The sequence below is a fragment of the Suricata suricatta genome, chromosome 2 (genome assembly GCF_006229205.1).
Source record: "Suricata suricatta isolate VVHF042 chromosome 2, meerkat_22Aug2017_6uvM2_HiC, whole genome shotgun sequence".
Taxonomy (NCBI): Eukaryota; Metazoa; Chordata; class Mammalia; order Carnivora; family Herpestidae; genus Suricata; species Suricata suricatta.
The window spans coordinates 90,298,545-90,316,702 of record NC_043701.1 but is presented as its reverse complement, the minus strand read 5'-3'; the positions used below and the strand labels follow the sequence as shown (position 1 = coordinate 90,316,702).

Below are 18,158 nucleotides of genomic sequence, written 5' to 3'. Positions count from 1 at the left end.
AATGACCAGGGGCGCCTGGGTGGCTCAGTTGGTTAAGTGTCCGGCCTCGGCTCAGTTCATGATCTCATGGTTAGTGGGTTCGAGCCCCGCGTTGGGCTCTGTGCTGACAGCTCAGAGCCTGGAGTCTGCTTCATATTCTGTGTCTCCCTCTCTCTCTGACCCTCCCCTGCTTGCGCTGTCTCTCTCTCTCTCTCAAAAATAAATTAAAAACATTAAAAAAAATTTTTTAAATGACCAAAACAATAATATACTTGATTTTATCTGACATACTCCAAATTCAATATGCAATTTGACCATTTTTTATATTGTAACTCTTTTACTATTAAGAGTATTTATTATTGTTTAATCTCATTATTTTAGAAGAGACGCCTAGAGAACACCACTCAGAAGATGTGGCTTATTCTTTCACCATGACTGTATAATTTATGGTGTGAATGTCAAAGCTTATGAAATTAAGAATTATTCACAAGTATATCCATTTGTGGCTACAGTTAAAAAGGAGAGAGAAAGGGAAAGAAAAAAGAGAAAGAAAAAAAGAAAGCCTGTAAGTCATCATGGAGAAACTATGCTTTCTAACTCCCTGTTAAAATTTCCTCAGGAGAGCAGGCAAGCCCTTCATGGACTTGCACAGAGATGGAGTTTGATCACAAAGCCATAAATTCTCTCTCTGATTGCTGTTTGGCCTGAGGGCTTGCTGGAAGCATCGCCGTCCTAGTTAGGCTGTTTTCCAGCTTTTAAATATACTAGTGTATGATCGTATTATGTGTTGACCCTGATTTATGTTGAAAACCCAGAAACATATTTTCCAGAAGAAGTGCTTTGTGTGTGTGTGTGCCTTTGAGGCCTGGCCCCATCTGAGGGAGGACTGGCTCACCTCAGCATACTGTTCCTTAATTCAGATGGCTGGACTCTAAAGGAGGAGTCTTTAAATATCCAGTGGTATTTCAGTGAAATAAATATTTTGAAGCAGATATAGGTTGTTTAAAATGTATCACTATGAGGTAATATGTCAATGCTCAATTATACATTTGCATGCACCTTAAAAAATTTGGTCTCCAGAGAAAAACTGATTGTCATAATACTGCATTTCAATTAAACTCACATCCTAGGCATTCTGAGGTCCAAATTCCTGCAACCCTCAAGTTAATGTGTTCCACGTTATGGGGCTAATTTACATAAAGTTCTGGAACTCCTGCTGCACTGTTTCAAATCCTGGTAGCTTTGATAGTCTCCGTAGTGTTATACACAAATATTGTAAACTGGTTTTCACGGAGACAAGTTATGATTATCAGCAGGAAGTAGTTTCATACACTGATCTCTAACCATATTGTACCAGAACATTACCCAGACCCCCTCACTTCTGAACTTCATTTTTTAGTCCCTATAAAACACATCTGTTCCACTGTGTGTGTGTTTTGAAAATTAAATATACTAATATCATCCTGACTGACCCGGCCACCAAACTCATGTGGGAGAAATCCGGCCCACAACCCAAGCTGTGTGGAGTCTTCAGGTCTTGTGGGAGCTTGTAACTCACTTCACCACAGCAAAGAAAAAAAGGAAAGCAAGAGAAAATGAGGAACAAAAAGCAAAAGAAATAAAAATTCTATTTCTAAATATGTGTGCTCTCTTCTGGTAGAGCATGGGAAAATTCACTTGATTACAAAGCAGTTTAGCCAATATTCATCCTGATGAAATTTTCAAGGTCACAACTGTCATCATATCCTAGGATTTTATCAAGTGTCTATGTGTAACGTCTACTTCATAACAAAAGGAATCCCAGTACTACAAACTCTGGTGAACTAGTTCATTACAGAGGATCATAATTAGATCAAGAAAAGAAGCAGTGTTGAGATCTAAATAGAGTTTACTTAGAAAGATGTAGTACTTGATATATCTCATTTGTTGTGACAGAATTTATACTGGATTTATTCATTTGGAAGTTTGAAGTAAAACTGGAGCCTTTGAGGTTGTTATAGGATCATTGCTGTCAAAGATATAGTTAGAAATAGCAATGGACATGAAAAGTTGAGGGCAGTTAAAACATCATTTTCAAGCAAAATTATGATGTCAGAGAAACCAAACTAAATATTGTCCTGTATATTAATGTAAAGTGGAGTGACACTAACATATGTACTTTTAAGCTGCTTTTAGAATTTAGAATTTCTTGCTAACTCTGAGATACATTCCACTGTCTTGTTTGACCCTCACAAATGCAAACACATCCATTTAACACGCACTAGAGTAATAGAGGCTCAACATTAAAAATTAAAAATGGTAAGGGGCACCTGGGTGGCTTAGTCAGTTAAGTGTCCACCTTCAGCTCAGGTCATGATCCCGTAGTCCATGAGTTTCAGCTTGGCGTCGGGCTCTGTGCTGACAGCTCAGAGCCTGGAGCCTGCTTCAGATTCTGTGTCTCCCTCTCTCTCTACCTCTCCCCCACTTGTGCGCACATGCTCTCTCTCTCTCTCTCTCTCTCTCTCTCTCTCTCTCTCTCTCTCTCTCTCAAAAAAAATATTTTTTTTAATTTAAGGAGGTAAACTTACAAATAACCAGAAACAATTTAGAGCTTATCATCATCATCTCACTCTTCCTTCCTTCCTTCCTTCCTTCCTTCCTTTCCTTTTCTTTTCTTTCTTTTCCTCTTTCTTTCTTTCTTCACTAAGTTTTGGCATTTAATCAAAAGGAAAGATTGGTTTAAATTATCAGACATCTACCTAGAGACTTTCCTTTGTTAATTTCTTCAGTCTGGCAAAATAATTCTCAAATGTGAGTTTGTGAAAGAATTATCATTAAGGGTTTGTATACACAAAACCATGTGTATTATACTATAGGGGTTATTTAAGGGATTTCCTAGGGTAATTTTAACTCTGGACAACTTCTAAGGTATGTGCTAACCTCAGAAGCTAACCAGGGAGGTTTTACTTGCCCTTACTTATTTATGAGAATTATTAACACATTTCCCCAGAATCCATAAAATATATCTTTGACATAATCATAAACACACTTATAGATGCAAAGATGTTTTCTGAAAACTCATACTGTGCTAAAGTGTAATCTTTCCCTTACTCAGTATTTGATATTGGTTATAAGTTTCACCCATAATTTTTATCATGTAATAATTATTTTTAAAGATCTTCCCTCTGTCTTCTTTCTCTCAATGAAGAGAGAAATAATCAACAATGAGTTATGGACTAGAAAAAAACTAACAGTTTTGAAGTTTTTGCTTTATAACTTGACCTAGACAATATATTAATGGCCAAGTTGTATTTCTTCCCCCAACCCCAGCCTTACTGAAACATAGTTGTATTTCTTCAACTATAAATGAAAACAGGCCAAGTATTTTACCTCTGAAATTTCTTTAGTTCTTAAAATCCATCATGATTTACTAATAACTACCAAAATCGTCCATGACTTGTTTTCTTTTACTGATGCTTCTGCAAAGTTTTGTAAGAATCACTGATGCTATTTCTCTGTATCCTTTTGATGATGTCCACTAAGTTATTTTTCAAAGATGAACCTAATGTGTCTTAACTTTAAAACTTGCATGTATCAGAGTGCTGGGAGACCAGATTATGTCCAAGGTGATGATCAGAGACTTTGATTTCTAGAAGTGGATGTTTTGGGATCCGTCTCTGCTATCCTTTGCCAGGATTTACACATATTTCACATGTGAGGAAAATCATTTTGGGGGGGAGTGGCTATTTTATTTTATTTGTATTTGAGTAGAGTCAACACACGATGTTCCAACATAGTGGTTCAACATCTCTGTGCTGTGCTCCCCACGAGTGTACCTCCCATCTGTCACCATACAACACTGTTACAGTGTCACTCACTGTAGTCCCTATTCTGTGCCTCTTATCCTCATGACTTACTCACTCTATAACTGGAAGCCTGTTTCTCCCACTCCCCTTCGCCTACTTTGCTCCTTCCTTCTGGAACCATCAGTTTATTCTCTAGAAAACTGATATTTTTAAGGCTTTTCCCTTGTCATCCCCTCTGTTTTATGAGTTACAGTTTGGTGCTAGTAATTAGGGCATGTTGAAGAAATATTTCTTATGTATGCTTTTTGTTAAAAATTTAATTATTTCTAGGAGTTATCCTCAGAACTTTTTATCATTATAATATTTATTGTGTTGGCCAATTCTGTTAATTTTTTTCAGGTAATGGAATGGAATAGACCTTAGAGATTTTCCATTTCTACTCTCATTGGACAGAAAATGGAGCTGACATCCATAGAGCATAAAGTATTTGACCATTTCATGACAGACAGGACAGGAAATCAGGTTTCAAGGTTCTCAACCAGTTTTTTTTTCCAGGACACTGGTTTCGAATTTTAAATACTTCTTTATCCCATGATTGGGATTTTCAAAAGTGATAGATGAGGTTACATTGAGATGAAAAAGTAAAAATTAGAATTTCTATTTATACTTGTTTCATTTCATCCTTCTTTAAAAATATTCTTTTTTATGGGGCTTATAATACACAAATAATAATTGAAAAGTTTAAAGGCTAAATGAAATAGGGGGTAGAACTATAATATTTTCATAATAAATTTTATAGAACATGGCTGTATAAATTGACCTAATTTCAGTAGTGACAATAATAACAAAATGGCATCAGCTTAAACTACTGATATTTGTTGAGTACTTGCATATATGGAACCCCAAGTTTTTAGATCCATTCTTTCATTTAATTATTTCAACTACCTTGTAAGATAATCCATGTTTCTCAGATAAATATACTGAGGTATAGCAGCCCTAAATAACTTCCTCAAGATGGAATTATAATTGAAAGCCACTTATTTTGTATTTAAACATACAACACAAAACACTGAGTTATGAGTACTTTCAGAAATATTCTGTCTGCTGAATGAAGATGATTTATCTCTTATTCATATAAGAATCTCATAAGGTAGCCATGGCAAACATTTATTTTACAAATAAGCTAAGCAGTGGAAAATTTAACATATCTCTGTGATTGACCTCATTTTAGTAAAACATTTATTAAATTTTTTAAATATTTATTCACTTTTGAGAGAGACAGAAAGAGAGAGAGAGAGAGAGAGAGAGAGAGAGAGAGGGTTTAAGTGGAGGAGGGGCAGAGAGAGAGGGAGACACAGAATCTGAAGCAGGCTCCAGGCTCTGAGCTGTCAGCACAGGGCCCAATGTGGGGCTTGAACTCATGGACTGTGAGATCATGACCTGAGCCAAACTCGGACACTTAACGGACTGAGCTGTCTAGCTCTAGGCGTTCCTAACACTTATTTATATTTAACCACAACATTGTGAAGATAATTTTACCTGAAGACGTAGAAATAAGATACATACAGAAATACTAGTCCTTAATAGATATTTCACACACACACACACACACACACACACACACACACACACACACAAAACTGTGTAGATCTACGAGTGAATTCAGGGGCTATATTGCTTACCAGTGAGGTCTGTCAGCAGTGGACAGCCTGACATGAAACAGAGTGTGATATGTATTTCTATAATGAATACAAACTAATGGGGACTGATTCAATACAGTTTTGGTGCATGTGTTTGCCTTTGAAGTAGGTGCCATGCTCTTTTTTCTTATGTGTGCTATATCCAGCTCTAAATAAATAATGAATAGAATAATATGGGTTTTATTTTGTAAGTTTATTATTTTAGTAGTTGTGACTTTAAGATACTAGATTTTACTACGTTGAATCTATACTGAAAATTCTGAAGACTTCTTAAGTGTTTTGATTGTCTAGCAAGATGCTTGACAATAAAGCAAAGATATAGAACAATAATTCTTGCTGGCATTTTACTATTCTTCCTCCATTATGTCCTTTAAATTTAGCCCCTTCCTTTACATTATATTGTCAATCTTAGTAAAAAAAAAAAAAAAACATATTATGCCATCAGCTTAGTTCCACTTAGAATTGTCTTGACTCAGCTTTGCTTAATATATTTTTTCATTTGTCAGGGAATATTTTAAGAAATACTACTACTAAAGAATTATGTCTAGTTATTGTAGAATTTTCATGGAAGATTACTTCCATTATATTGTGGCACCCCCTGGAATAATATCTGTATATTATTAAACAATTGTGTAAAACAATTATTTTTAACATAGTTTTATATATGAGTAGAAAATTGGGCACCTGGGTGGCTCAGTCAGTTGAGCATTTGACTTTGGCTCAAGTCATGATGTCACAGCTTGTGGGCTCAAGCCCTGCGTCAGGCTCTATGCTGACAGCTCAGACCCTAGAGCCTGCTTGGGATTCTATCTCCATCTCTCTCTGCCCCTCCCCCACTTGTGCATGTGCACATGGACTCTGTCTTTTTCTCTCCTCAAATATAAATAAATATTTAAAAATGTATATATGAGTAGGAATTTTAATTAAATATGAAGGATCAAAATAGCATTTTGGTAATGGAAATGGGATGGAGGATCATTAGAAACTATTATTTAGTCTATATTTTTGTGCCATGAAAAGGAATTAAAATTAAAATTATTTTAAGACATTGAAATATTTGGAAAAGTTGTCATTATAAAAACTTATCAAGAATATTGAACTCCATGTTTTATCAGATGAGGTACAAAACAGAAATACTTCAATGATCTATCTACAATTGTGCTTACCCATGAAATTCTTATTCTACTTTGTAAGATAATTATATTTTCCCAAAATGATTATATATCCACAGTTTTAAAAGTATCTTTTTAACTTATGACCATTCATATGAAAGTACTGGCATTGTTGAAAACTCTCACGTTTCAAACTCTACGTATAATTCACTAATCTATCACTCTGTTGTCACCTTTATGTTTATTGGATCTTTTTAGCAAGAAAAATAGTACACTTTAATAGTCTATCCTATATCTTTATAGAACATAAGAAAGTCAATATTTAGCATAAACTTGTAAAACTTAGGAAGCTTATTATCCTTATTTTGTACAGGCAGAAACTGAAATTCTAAGTAACCTCTGGAGGCAAAATACTTTGTGTTGAATTGGGACAACCCAATCCTTATTTTTTTTCCAGAGTTCTTCCAGTTTGGTTAGGTTCTGAACCCGATCTTAATGTAAACAGGAGACCGTATGCAATATTTTATTAATATATTTTCTTGTATGTTTTACATATAATTAACCATTGAATAATGTGGAAGTTAGAAGCACCAACTACCTATGCAGTTGAAAATCTACGTATAACTTTTGATTCTCCAAAATCTTAACCACTAATAGTGTAGTTAACCAGAAGCCTTGCTGATAACATAACAGTTGGTTAAGACATATGTTGTATATGATATGTATTATACACCATATTCTTACAATAAAGGAACTTATGGAAAAGAAAGTGTAATTAAGCAAATCACAAGGAAGAAACAAATATTTACAGTGTTTATGGAAAAAAGATTGCACTTAAGTGGCTGAGTGCAGTTCCAAACTATGTTGTTCAAAGTTCAACTGGTATATTAAGAGTTTAGAATAATATTTTTGAATATATGTGAATGAAAAGAAAAACGTGCTATAATGCAAACGGACGATGCAACAGATGATTGTTTTTTTCCGGGCTTGCAGGAAAACTAACACATCAAGTGAATCAATTACACATTTTGACCTCATTGTTTCCTAAAGGAAAAAAAATACATATTCTTGCCCGTGAAATGTGGAAATTTCGCATCTTTCCAATTCTCTGTATAATTTGAACTTTTTTCCAAAAGTTCAAGGTATTGTGTTTCCTTTAATAATCTTTGTTTTCATAAGCAAAGCTGTGATTATCATCATCATTTTCATCATTGTAGTTATCATCCTGGTCAGCATTATCATTATTTGGAGCAGAGGAGATCTAAGGTGTTGGTATAGGCTCACACTTTTTTTTTTTATAGCTTAAAAGCTAGAAAATATGCTCTTTGAATGTTTGTAGTGTTTATGTAATCAGAACCTACATTGCCAAGCAATATTGAAAACAGCTGCGTGCCTGCTGCCTGTAACCCTCTTTGTTGGAACTGTTGCCAGAACAGGTAGTCAGAAATGGAAAGTAAGGGAAAATTCAGGCATCTGGGGCGTCTCTCAGGAAGGCAGCTGTGGCTTCCTTAGGAAGCAGTCATTGTTTCCCATCAGCCAGGTCTCCGTATGCCCTTGGGTCCAGTTCTGGCATGGCTGGCCTAGTAGGATGCAGTTTATGACTTAGGACTTATGCGAGAAACGATTTGGGCAGTCCCATCCTTGGCAGAACTTGGAGAGAAATCCCCCAAGCTGCAAGCCACATGTGGGCCGTTGGCCTTCTATTTGGCCTTCTCTGGGAGGTTCCCGTTTACTGGGGCTCTAATCATCCCTTTGACACAAGCAAAAACAATGCAAAAAGACCTTTTCAAAACACATCCTTCCAAGATATACTGTTGTGTTCTCAAAACCAGACATCACTATTGTTTCTGTAAACATGGCATTTTTTTTCCCTAAAAATAAACTCATTTGTTAAGAGAATTCCTTTGTTTCCAGGTAGTAGGCAAGTCCAAGAATGTTTTTTAACAGCACACTGGAAGTCCTGGACTAGCAGTGTTGAATGGAATTTTGCGTTTGTAAGCATATGGTCTTTCAACTATAAATTTTTGTACATCAAGTATTAAAATTTGTCATCCATGTGAGAAGACCTAGGCTCTGGTTGATGTCAGAGAGCTGCCAGGAGCTGGCCTGGGTTATGCACACTACACCGAAAACCAACCTGCCGTTGTGATGAGATTATTTGGCAAGGTCAAGTGATAGGTAAACTAGGTTGGAAACTCACAAGATAAATACTGGTTATTATTTGGCAAACGAGCTGCCCCTTGTTTTGGTGAACTAGGCTTGAATGGCTGTCTTGATAATTTTTGTTAAAACACAGTTTTGATTTTAGAATGTAAGTGCTTTAGATTTCAGTAGTCAGAAATAAAAGGGAATTAGAAAGGTGTAGAACTTTGAATTTCAGATTAAGTGTCATGTTTCCTCATTACAGAGAGTTCTGGTAGGATGCTTAAGGGCCATGATTAATCCAGCAGCATTTTATTTAAAAATTCTTCAGTTTCAAAACATACTGGATATGAAGCAAACAGTTTTGTGCCAATGTTAGGCGTACTCAGGAAAATTAAACGAAATGTCATTTTAGTTGTAGCCAGAAATTATTTGCAGAAATGTGAAGTTTAAAAAAATGAATGAATTTTTAAATTCCATAAACTATCTTGGATTTTTTTAAAGGACAGTAATAGCTTTCAGGACAAGGAATCAGACTATTTTTAAGCTTTTTAAAAGTTTATTTATTTATTTTTGAGAGAGAGAGAGAGAGAGAGAGAGAATCCCAAGCAGGCTCTAAGCTGTCAGCATGGAGCCTGGCACGGGGCTTTAAACCCATGAGCTGTGAGATCATGACCTGAGCCAAAATCAAGAGTCAGACACTTAAGCAACTGAGCCACCCAGGTGCCCCAGGATCAGGTCATTTTGCCTGTCACTAATTTTAATATATAAAACTGTCTCAGGTCAAACTAGGTAATGTTCTTCGAGTGACTTATTTTTCCTACTCTTGTTTTATTCTGAACTTCATACAAACTAAAATAGACTATCCTTAGAATTTTTCACTGCCCTGATCTTTTTCATTCTCACACCTAAAAAAGTAAAGAGTGTGAGACTCCATAGTAAGTACAAGAGGAAGATTATAAGTGTAAACAGATGCTTTTTTATAATGTACGCCTTTGTTAAGTTATTTTTCCAAGAGTTGTCAGTGTTTAACATTCATTCTCACAATTGATATTTGGTCCTTTATTAATTTGGCCTTATTGTAACTTTGTTTTCTCTCCACATTGCCATATTGCTTTTTATCCTGCATTTCAAAATAACAAGTCATAGAAAAGTTCTGCCCTTCTCCATTAAGAATTTTGATGATTAGAAAAATATAAAGTCAGGCTTCAGTTTTGACAAAGCACATGTTCTGACCATTTTATGAATATAAATCATATAAACAACTTTGCTTGTCTCTTTAATTTTTCTCCATGCTTTAATTGTGGTAAGTTTGGCATTTCCTTTGACCTGTCCTTTTGAAAAACCTCAGGGTGGAAAAAGAAAAAAAATACTAACCTAGAAAAAAACCTGAGAATGAAGCCTTGATATCTAGAGTATGTATATTAAAATATTTAGAAATTTTCCAGGAAATCAACATAAATTGAAGATGTATCATTGTGTATGAGGAAGAGTAAGAATGTAGTAAGTAATCAAAGGCAATTTTCAAATCTCTCTTACGGGATGGTTACACTCTCAGAACAAGGGTTGGTAATGTTGCACAATTTTAAAGTTCTGTATCTATGAAGACACTTTATTCATAATTTTGAATTCAAAGATGAAAATCCACAGATGTTTTTGAGAAATGTAGCATCTATTTTCACTTTATGCTAATTACAGTTTATAAAATTTTGACCAGATGGGTTTGCGTGCACAGTAGCTAATTCATGACAACTGTCTTCCAAGTATATTCTCTGAATTGTAGGTAGATCTTGGAGAGCCCAAGAGATCTCTCATGTGCTTATTGATGTTTATGGCCGTCACATGGTATGATGATAGCTCAGATGTGGTGTACATGAACAACAGATATTCCACAAGGGTATTGTTGAAAAGGATATACACTTTCTTGAGCTGTTTCGAATTTTAGAATAGTGAATATACTATGATACACAACAGAAGAAAATCATCTCTGGGGAGCTGAAGAAATGGTTACAAATGAAAGTTCTGTATTTGTTATCTAAATTAACTTAGCACTTTGTTGTCACTAAAATTATTAGAGTCCTTTACCCTCATTGAGTAGTAAAATACCTGATTTTTAAGGTTTCAGAATTCAGCTGAGTTACTTAAAACTTGTTCTAATGTTTTTTTCTGTTAATAAACATGATCATGGTATGTTTAATATATTATCTTGTTTGAAAATTTATATCAGAATATATGTAATGATGGAAGAACATATATATTCTTTTTAAATAAGGCATTGTTATCACGTGCATGCATGTAAACTTTCTTTTCTATTGTTTTTCCTTCAGTTAAGAATTTTAATATATATTTAAAAACTAATGCAAAAATAATGTTTGATTTAAATCTTGATAGTAGTAAATCTGATAAGAGCACATATTAACAATAGTGGTAATTGTATATGAATTGAGTAGGGTTAGAGAGAGAACACAAGACTTCCAAGTAGTAGTTGCAGTGTCTGGAAATTATTTCTCTTAAACCTCTTGTTTGTGTCTGACTCTTAATATTTTAGTCATATATAGAATGTACTGGAAGTTACATCAGTAATTCCCAGTTTCTTTGGAGTTGGCATTTGTCAAACTGTATGCTTAAAATTTCTAAGAAAGAAAAATGTATCATTATCTAATATCTTTCTGATGTTTTCATTTCAGAAGGACTTTGTCTATTTGGCTCCAATTTCTGGCCTACTGTTGTTTGTATTTATTTGTCTCTTGCATTGATAGGATATAGAGTTTTAAGCAATTCTGTATGAACTCTGTTTCTTATCTGTTTATTTCTTATCTGTTTATCTGTACAGCAGTCAATGGTCCTCTCTAAAAAAAATAAAATATTATGTTAAAAAGTATATTTAACAAAGAATTGGTTCTATTTTCTCCAAATAATTTAATACAACCTTCTGTATGTTTAATGTGTTGCTCTCAAAACAAATTGTTGCTGTTTTCATTTTCATAGTTGTGAATAAATAGTCAGTGAATTGTTATTTTGTGATCCTCATCAATGTCAGAGAAATAATTTGTTGGTAAAAATATATTCTTCCATATAGAGGCAAGATATGATTTGTTAGAAATAAATCATAGGTATATCCACCCAGAAGAATTTTAGAAAATCAAGACAAAAGTTGTGCACAAAAAATGTACACAGTGAAATAAAGAGTAATATATTTTTTTAATTACTTGAAAAATGATTTCAAATTTATTCCTTGTCAAGGTAGAATTTATCTGGCAACTTTACCCATTATTTACAAAATGACAGATTTTCTAACTTGTTCATGCAACTTTTTAATGATTTAGTATACATAATTACATCACCACTGTGAATGAGCATAAAATTAAATGAGATGTTATCTCTCAATCAGCATATTCTGTTTCAGTTATTTGTAACAATAACTACAAGTTTGAGAATCAAAACGAATTTCAGCTACCGCAGAGATTTTCTTTCTCTTGTGGTTAATTTTTCAAGTACTTTAAAACTTTAATTTTTTTTGCAAACTTATCTGAAGGTTAAATGTCTTGAGAAGTGTGGGGTGTTGCTGGCTAGTTCTAACAGAAATATCCCATGACCTAAGATATTTTATTTGCCCCTCAGGTCATCTATTAATACATTTGGTAGGTGTATTCAAAGCAACAGAAACAGATATGTACACAGGTGTAAGAACAATCCACTTGTTGGGATTTGCACTAGGTATTGTGTGTAAGCCAATTTGACAATAAATTATATTATAAAAAAAAGAACAATTCACTAGCTGTGTAATTTGTGGGATAGCAGTTTGAAGAGATGTCGCTGACACACAAGTACTCTTCTGATACTATTCTGTCTCCTTTAAGACCGATGCCTGATTTGCTCATAGGTAGAGTCATTTTTAATAAGGCCTCTTAAAACACAGACATAACGTGGAGGGACATAGAATAACTCATCCATTCCCACTGGTGTTTTAGTATGGGTTAGTGGTTCAGATTAGCCACCTGTCAATTGATGCACTTTTTTGGAAAGGGTGGAGGAAACGTGGAGAGCATCTGTACAGGCCAAAGTTCAGGCATCAGAGTCTAGGGCCCTGGGAAGTCAAGGAAATAGCCTGAAGACAAGGGCCACTAATGATGTGTTAGCTCAAGGAGGGCTTGACACCAGGAGTGAACTTCCTCTGTTTCATATTTTGAATCCAGCTGTTAAAATCTTGGGAGTTGGATAAAAATAAGTGTTCATTGAGTTTGTACATATCCAGAAACATCAGATCTATGATTGGAGAAGTATGTTGCAAAAAACCCACTTTGCGTGCCATATATCCTAACACTAGCCTACGTAGTAATTCTCCTGACTTCCTTAAACAAATACTTGATAGGGAACTATGTTAATTAACAATTATTTCAAATGACACCTTTAATCTAATCAACCCTGGAGAACCAAAATGGACAGCTTGATACAAAAATGAAGAGAATGTTTGGACAGGAGAAAATTAAAATGGCATGACTCCAATTTACTGAGTCCATATTAAATAATTTCCCAGTTTTAAATTATATGTGAAATATATATTTAGGATATATACATATATACATATATATATATATATATAATATACATACACATACAAAAATATAGAGCAAATCTATTTTTTCCTACTTAACCATTTTCTAATGCATTGAATGTTTCAGGGCCATGCATATTTTGAGAAGGACATATTCATTGTATTAATTTTTATGATTCTGTGTCAATCTGATTTTCATTATATATAAAAACTGTAATTTATGCTTAAAATATTAATTATAAAAAGTGTCCAAAAACTAGCAGTTACTGACTCAAAAATCATTAGGTAATTGCAGATCACTACAAAAAAAAGAGGAACAGATTCACTACTGATGTACACTGCACTGACTTCCTAGGATGTGTAGTTAGATTTTCCGAAAGATACTATGTAAACAAAACACACATATCCCAGCTCTGATACCTAGTAGTTTTGTGATTTCTTGTTAAACTGCATAAATTCTAAGTTCACATTGCCTGATGAGCAAATTGGGTACAATCTGGCAAAGTCTGTGATGAACATCATAATCTAATAAGGCATCTAGGACAATGGCTAGCCTAAGCAAGGGTCTCACTGCACATTAATATTGAATCTGAATTGGATTTCTGTGCATCATCAGTTTTGCACCCCGTGTTTTGAAGAGATAAGAAATAGGGGCCCAAATCCCCCCCGCAGAAAAAATAAAACTACAAATTGTCCAATATCACATTGTTCTTAAAAAGCTGAAAGTATTTTAGATAATTGGAAAAGATAAGATCCTTGTGTTTTAGTTAAGGATGGGTCATTAAGGAAATAGAACTTGATTCACAGTTTCAAAAGCAGAAAGAGTTAGTTGGGAAGCTGTAGATTAACCAAAAGGCATGATCTGAATTGCGATTTTTTTATTCTCTCGTTATATCAGAAGTTCTTACTATTTCTAAGAACTCAAATGAAAATATAGTCTAGTGGGCGAGGAGTAGAGAAGAGGAGAATCATGACTTATTAGCAAAATTTTACATGTAGTTTAGAGGTTTCATTCTCCCTAGCCTTCACCCACGGAATCCTTGTGGCTTGAAAAACTAAATTCAAAACCAATAAAAACTTTTTTTTTTAATGCAAGAAAGTGAGAGAGGCAGAGGGAGAGAGAAAATTTTAAACAGTCTCTACACTCAGCCCTGATGCGGGGCTCAATCTCACAACCTTGAGATCATGACATGAGTGGAAATCAAGAGTAGGAAGCTCAACCGACTGAGCTTCCCAGGCACCCTGAAAAACCAGTAAAAACTCTCTTGCCAAATATATTTCAGGTTCTAGTACCTTGCACAACACAAGGTATCTATTAGTTGCTCAATGAATGTTATGCATCTGAATTAAATTGTTTTTACTGCTATTATGCATTTTTCATCTCTGTCCCATTTGAAAGTTCTCTTTGCAGCTAGTCCTCTGTCAACATTACCCATCTTCATAGACTAATTCAATTCACTGCACAAAGGGCTTTCATAAATACTCCTCACCTTGGTATTATTTTTCTTAGCACCATCTCTAGAAATCCCCTGAGGTCATTTTTCTTGAATTACAGTCAAAAGAAACAAAATCAAAACCAGCCTTTAAACATATTATGTTTGATTTCTGAAGCAACTCCATAATTTTAATATTATTCTTGACTTTGGCTTCAACATAACTGTAGATTTTATTTTTGATATATATTTTTTATAATGTGCATATTATAGGCTGAAAGAAATGCATGTATTTGAAGAAGACTACAGACTGGCTAATGTGAAGGATAATGGTTTCCTAGAAAGAACCATAAGGTTCATAGGAAACAGAACAACCTACCTGTGAAATCTCATATCATTGTTCTGGAAGGTGTTGTTGTTGTTGTTGTTGTTGTTGTTGTTGTTGTTTTCATATCCAGACTTTCACAGCAAAATAACCACAGTTCAAGCTATTTTCTTTGAATTGATGGCTGGCTTCAGTTGACGGCCTTGGCTTCTCCTCATTCCATCACCCCAGAATTTTCCCCATACCTCCATCATATTATTTAATTGTGCTCCTTTGTATATTTTTGTGGATCTTTCAGGAAAAGTAGTCCTCCTGGGGAGAAGAACTGGTCATATTTTAGTAGTTTTGAGAGAAGCTTTGCAAAATTAAAAAAAAATATGGAGAGACTCTTGCATAAACGGATTTGTTCAGGCATTACTCTTTTTTATCATGATACAAATAACACCTAAAATGGAGACTATGAAAGCAATCCTGTAGCTTAATTTTAGTGCATAGGTAAATGTGGAGGGAAAGGTTAGCTTAGGAGAACTCCAATGGTAGAAACCCCCTGACTCGTGCTTGGAGGTTACATCAAGAGAAGAGATGTGTGTTTTGGCATTATGGCATTTGGAGTATGCATAATAAAAAAAATTCTGCAACCATGAATGCTTACTGAAAATGACTACATAATCCTTCTTGCTAGGATCATCAGAATCAAGATATTTTTGGCTAATTCGGGGTGATTTATTGGGAATGTGTGATGTCACTTGAAGGCAGAGAAGTAGACGCAATGAACTCTGATGGCTGTGTATTATGACTTAGTTATGTCATCAATTTTAAAGAGAATTTTTCAGTACAGTTTCTCATACCTGATAAGATCAACAGACTGAGAAGGTAAATCAGCAGTGATGTTCAACACTTAATTCATGTTGGATGAAGTTCATAACATGTTAGATCCCATTGCCCCAGAGAGGAATGATTCTTTATAATGTTTTTATTTCTCCTTTTCCAAATGCTTCTTAAACTGTATAAACAATGAGATCATTTCACATAGTACATTTCACATGCAGAATGCCCAGAGGCCAGAAGAAAGTTCTGTTTCATTCAGTATTTAAGTTTCATAGTCCCATCCCTAGAAATGACCCAGATTTGGGAGTATAAAAAATAAAAGCCACAAAAAAAAATGTTTTACTCCTGCCCCTTTCTCCAATGTAATGCGTTTTAAGTTGGGTTGGCTAAATGCTATCAGTAAACAACTGCCAGATTCTATCTGATTAATTAAACTGTCTAAAATGTTTATGTTCATCTTCCCCTACAAAGATATTTTTAGCTCACTTGAACAAAAATATGGATTCACTCTTAATTGTTTTTCCTCTTTGTGTTTTATTTCTTCAGATTTTTTTTTCCATCTGCATTGCTTTCTGGGGATTCAGAAGCATGAAACAATTTGCCTCCGGCCCTTGGAAATAAGTTTGTACTCAATTCTCTTGTTTTAATCAGTAGTCCACAGCCACAGTATATTATGGCTTGTGGTAATATACTTATCTTCTATAATGATTATGTGAACCATTTCTTTAATGAAAGGTAAATATGCTTATCAACTTTTGCTTGCTTTCCGTATCTGTTATTTTCTATTAAAATTAAAGTCTGCTGCAATTCTTTCCTTTATTGCTAGGGTGGAAAGCAAGTGATTTCAAATACAGTCATATTATATTCACTTGTAGCATCTAAGTCAAAGAGTGTAAGAAAAGGAAGGGAGAAAACTTAAAAGGATGAAGTTTTTCACTTGCATGTTTGGACAACTTTTCCTTTGCTGTATGCTAAAATTGTGCTTTGATAAGTATCTGTTGTCATAAAAAATGTGTTACATTAGTTGTCTGCCGAAGGCTCTATTTACCTTTGAAAACCACATAACCTAAGCAGCCACATTTCAGAAAAAGACATCATGGAAATGAAAATGAATAGAATTTGTCACAATTTGTTTATTCAACAGATCAGCGCATATGCCTAATACGTTTGGTCAGTTTGTTTCGGCAATTTCAAGGGTCTGCAGTCAGGTATCCTCTGTTGTTTGAAAGCTTGTGTGATGCTTTGCTTTTACGTGGTTTGAAAGACCTCCATTAGTACTTATTTTCACTAACTGAAAGAAATGGTCACTTTTACCAAAAAAAGTCAGGTGTTTTTAAAACCTGTAGTTTCAGCAACCTGTAATTCAGTGTTTGGGGTTTCCCTTGCCATCTGAAAGTACAGCCTTCTTGTGAAATCTTTCATCAGCCAAAATGGTATAAAGTGAAGAAGCAATTACCATTAATTTATATGGAAAATTTTTTGAGCATTCCCAGACCCCCCAGAAAATCTCTCATAGGTTTTTCTGATATGTTAAGACACATCTTGCTAATGGATGAACAACAGAAATCAGAATAAAGCACACATGCCCAGAGACACAGTTCAAACCTCCGGCAGCCTGATGCTAAGATGCTGAGTGTCATTCCCTGGGAAGGAGCTTGACCCTGTGGCTCTTGCTGCTTGAGGTGTGTGCAGCCTCTGTAACTGCTCACTGCAAAAAATTAAAAAATCAAAAAACCGCCAAGTGTTATTTTTGCTTTTCATCCTTTTTCATAGAAGGGAAAAATGTCTTCATGTTTCTTAAAGGTTACGGAAAATGGGTACTAATATACTTAGTACCCAATACTTAGGTCTTTTGTAAAAGTGAAGTGGTTTCATTAAGGCAAAACTTTGAAAAGTGAGGAATACCTGTATTTTAAAGAGTCACAATAATGTTAATAAACATTTCTAAATAAGTGTTTCCTAAGTGTTGTGTGTACATTATTCACTGGGATTGTAGAAATCTGCCAAGTGTTTCATTAGCTAGGAACTGCCAGGAATTGGCAGGATAAAGTTCAAAATGGCTGGAGAGGGTGAATTGAAGGGTTGGAATTTTTTCCTTCCCTTCTTTCAGTATTTCTTTGATTTAAACTTATGATTTAAGTACAACAGGCCACCCTTACCTTAAGTTTCACTTTGCACGGATTCAGTTACCTGCAGTCAACTGGAGGCCGAGATCCTCCTTCTGAGGTACTATCAGAAGGTCCATAGTAGCCTAATGCTGCATCACAATGCCTACGTCACTTGCCTGTCTTCATCCATT

At 34.7% G+C, this 18,158-nt stretch overlaps 1 protein-coding gene across 1 annotated transcript in view; it reads left to right on the top strand.

Annotated features, from left to right (window-relative positions):
- The window catches only part of AGMO (alkylglycerol monooxygenase), a 318,725-nt gene extending 300,903 nt beyond the window's left edge, over positions 1-17,822 (top strand). The window contains exon 14 of the mRNA XM_029919039.1: positions 16,406-17,822. Coding sequence (XP_029774899.1) covers positions 16,406-16,480 — 75 coding nt within the window. The 3' untranslated portion in view covers positions 16,481-17,822. The remainder of the gene's footprint in view (positions 1-16,405) is intronic.
- The last annotated feature ends 336 nt before the right edge of the window (positions 17,823-18,158 follow it).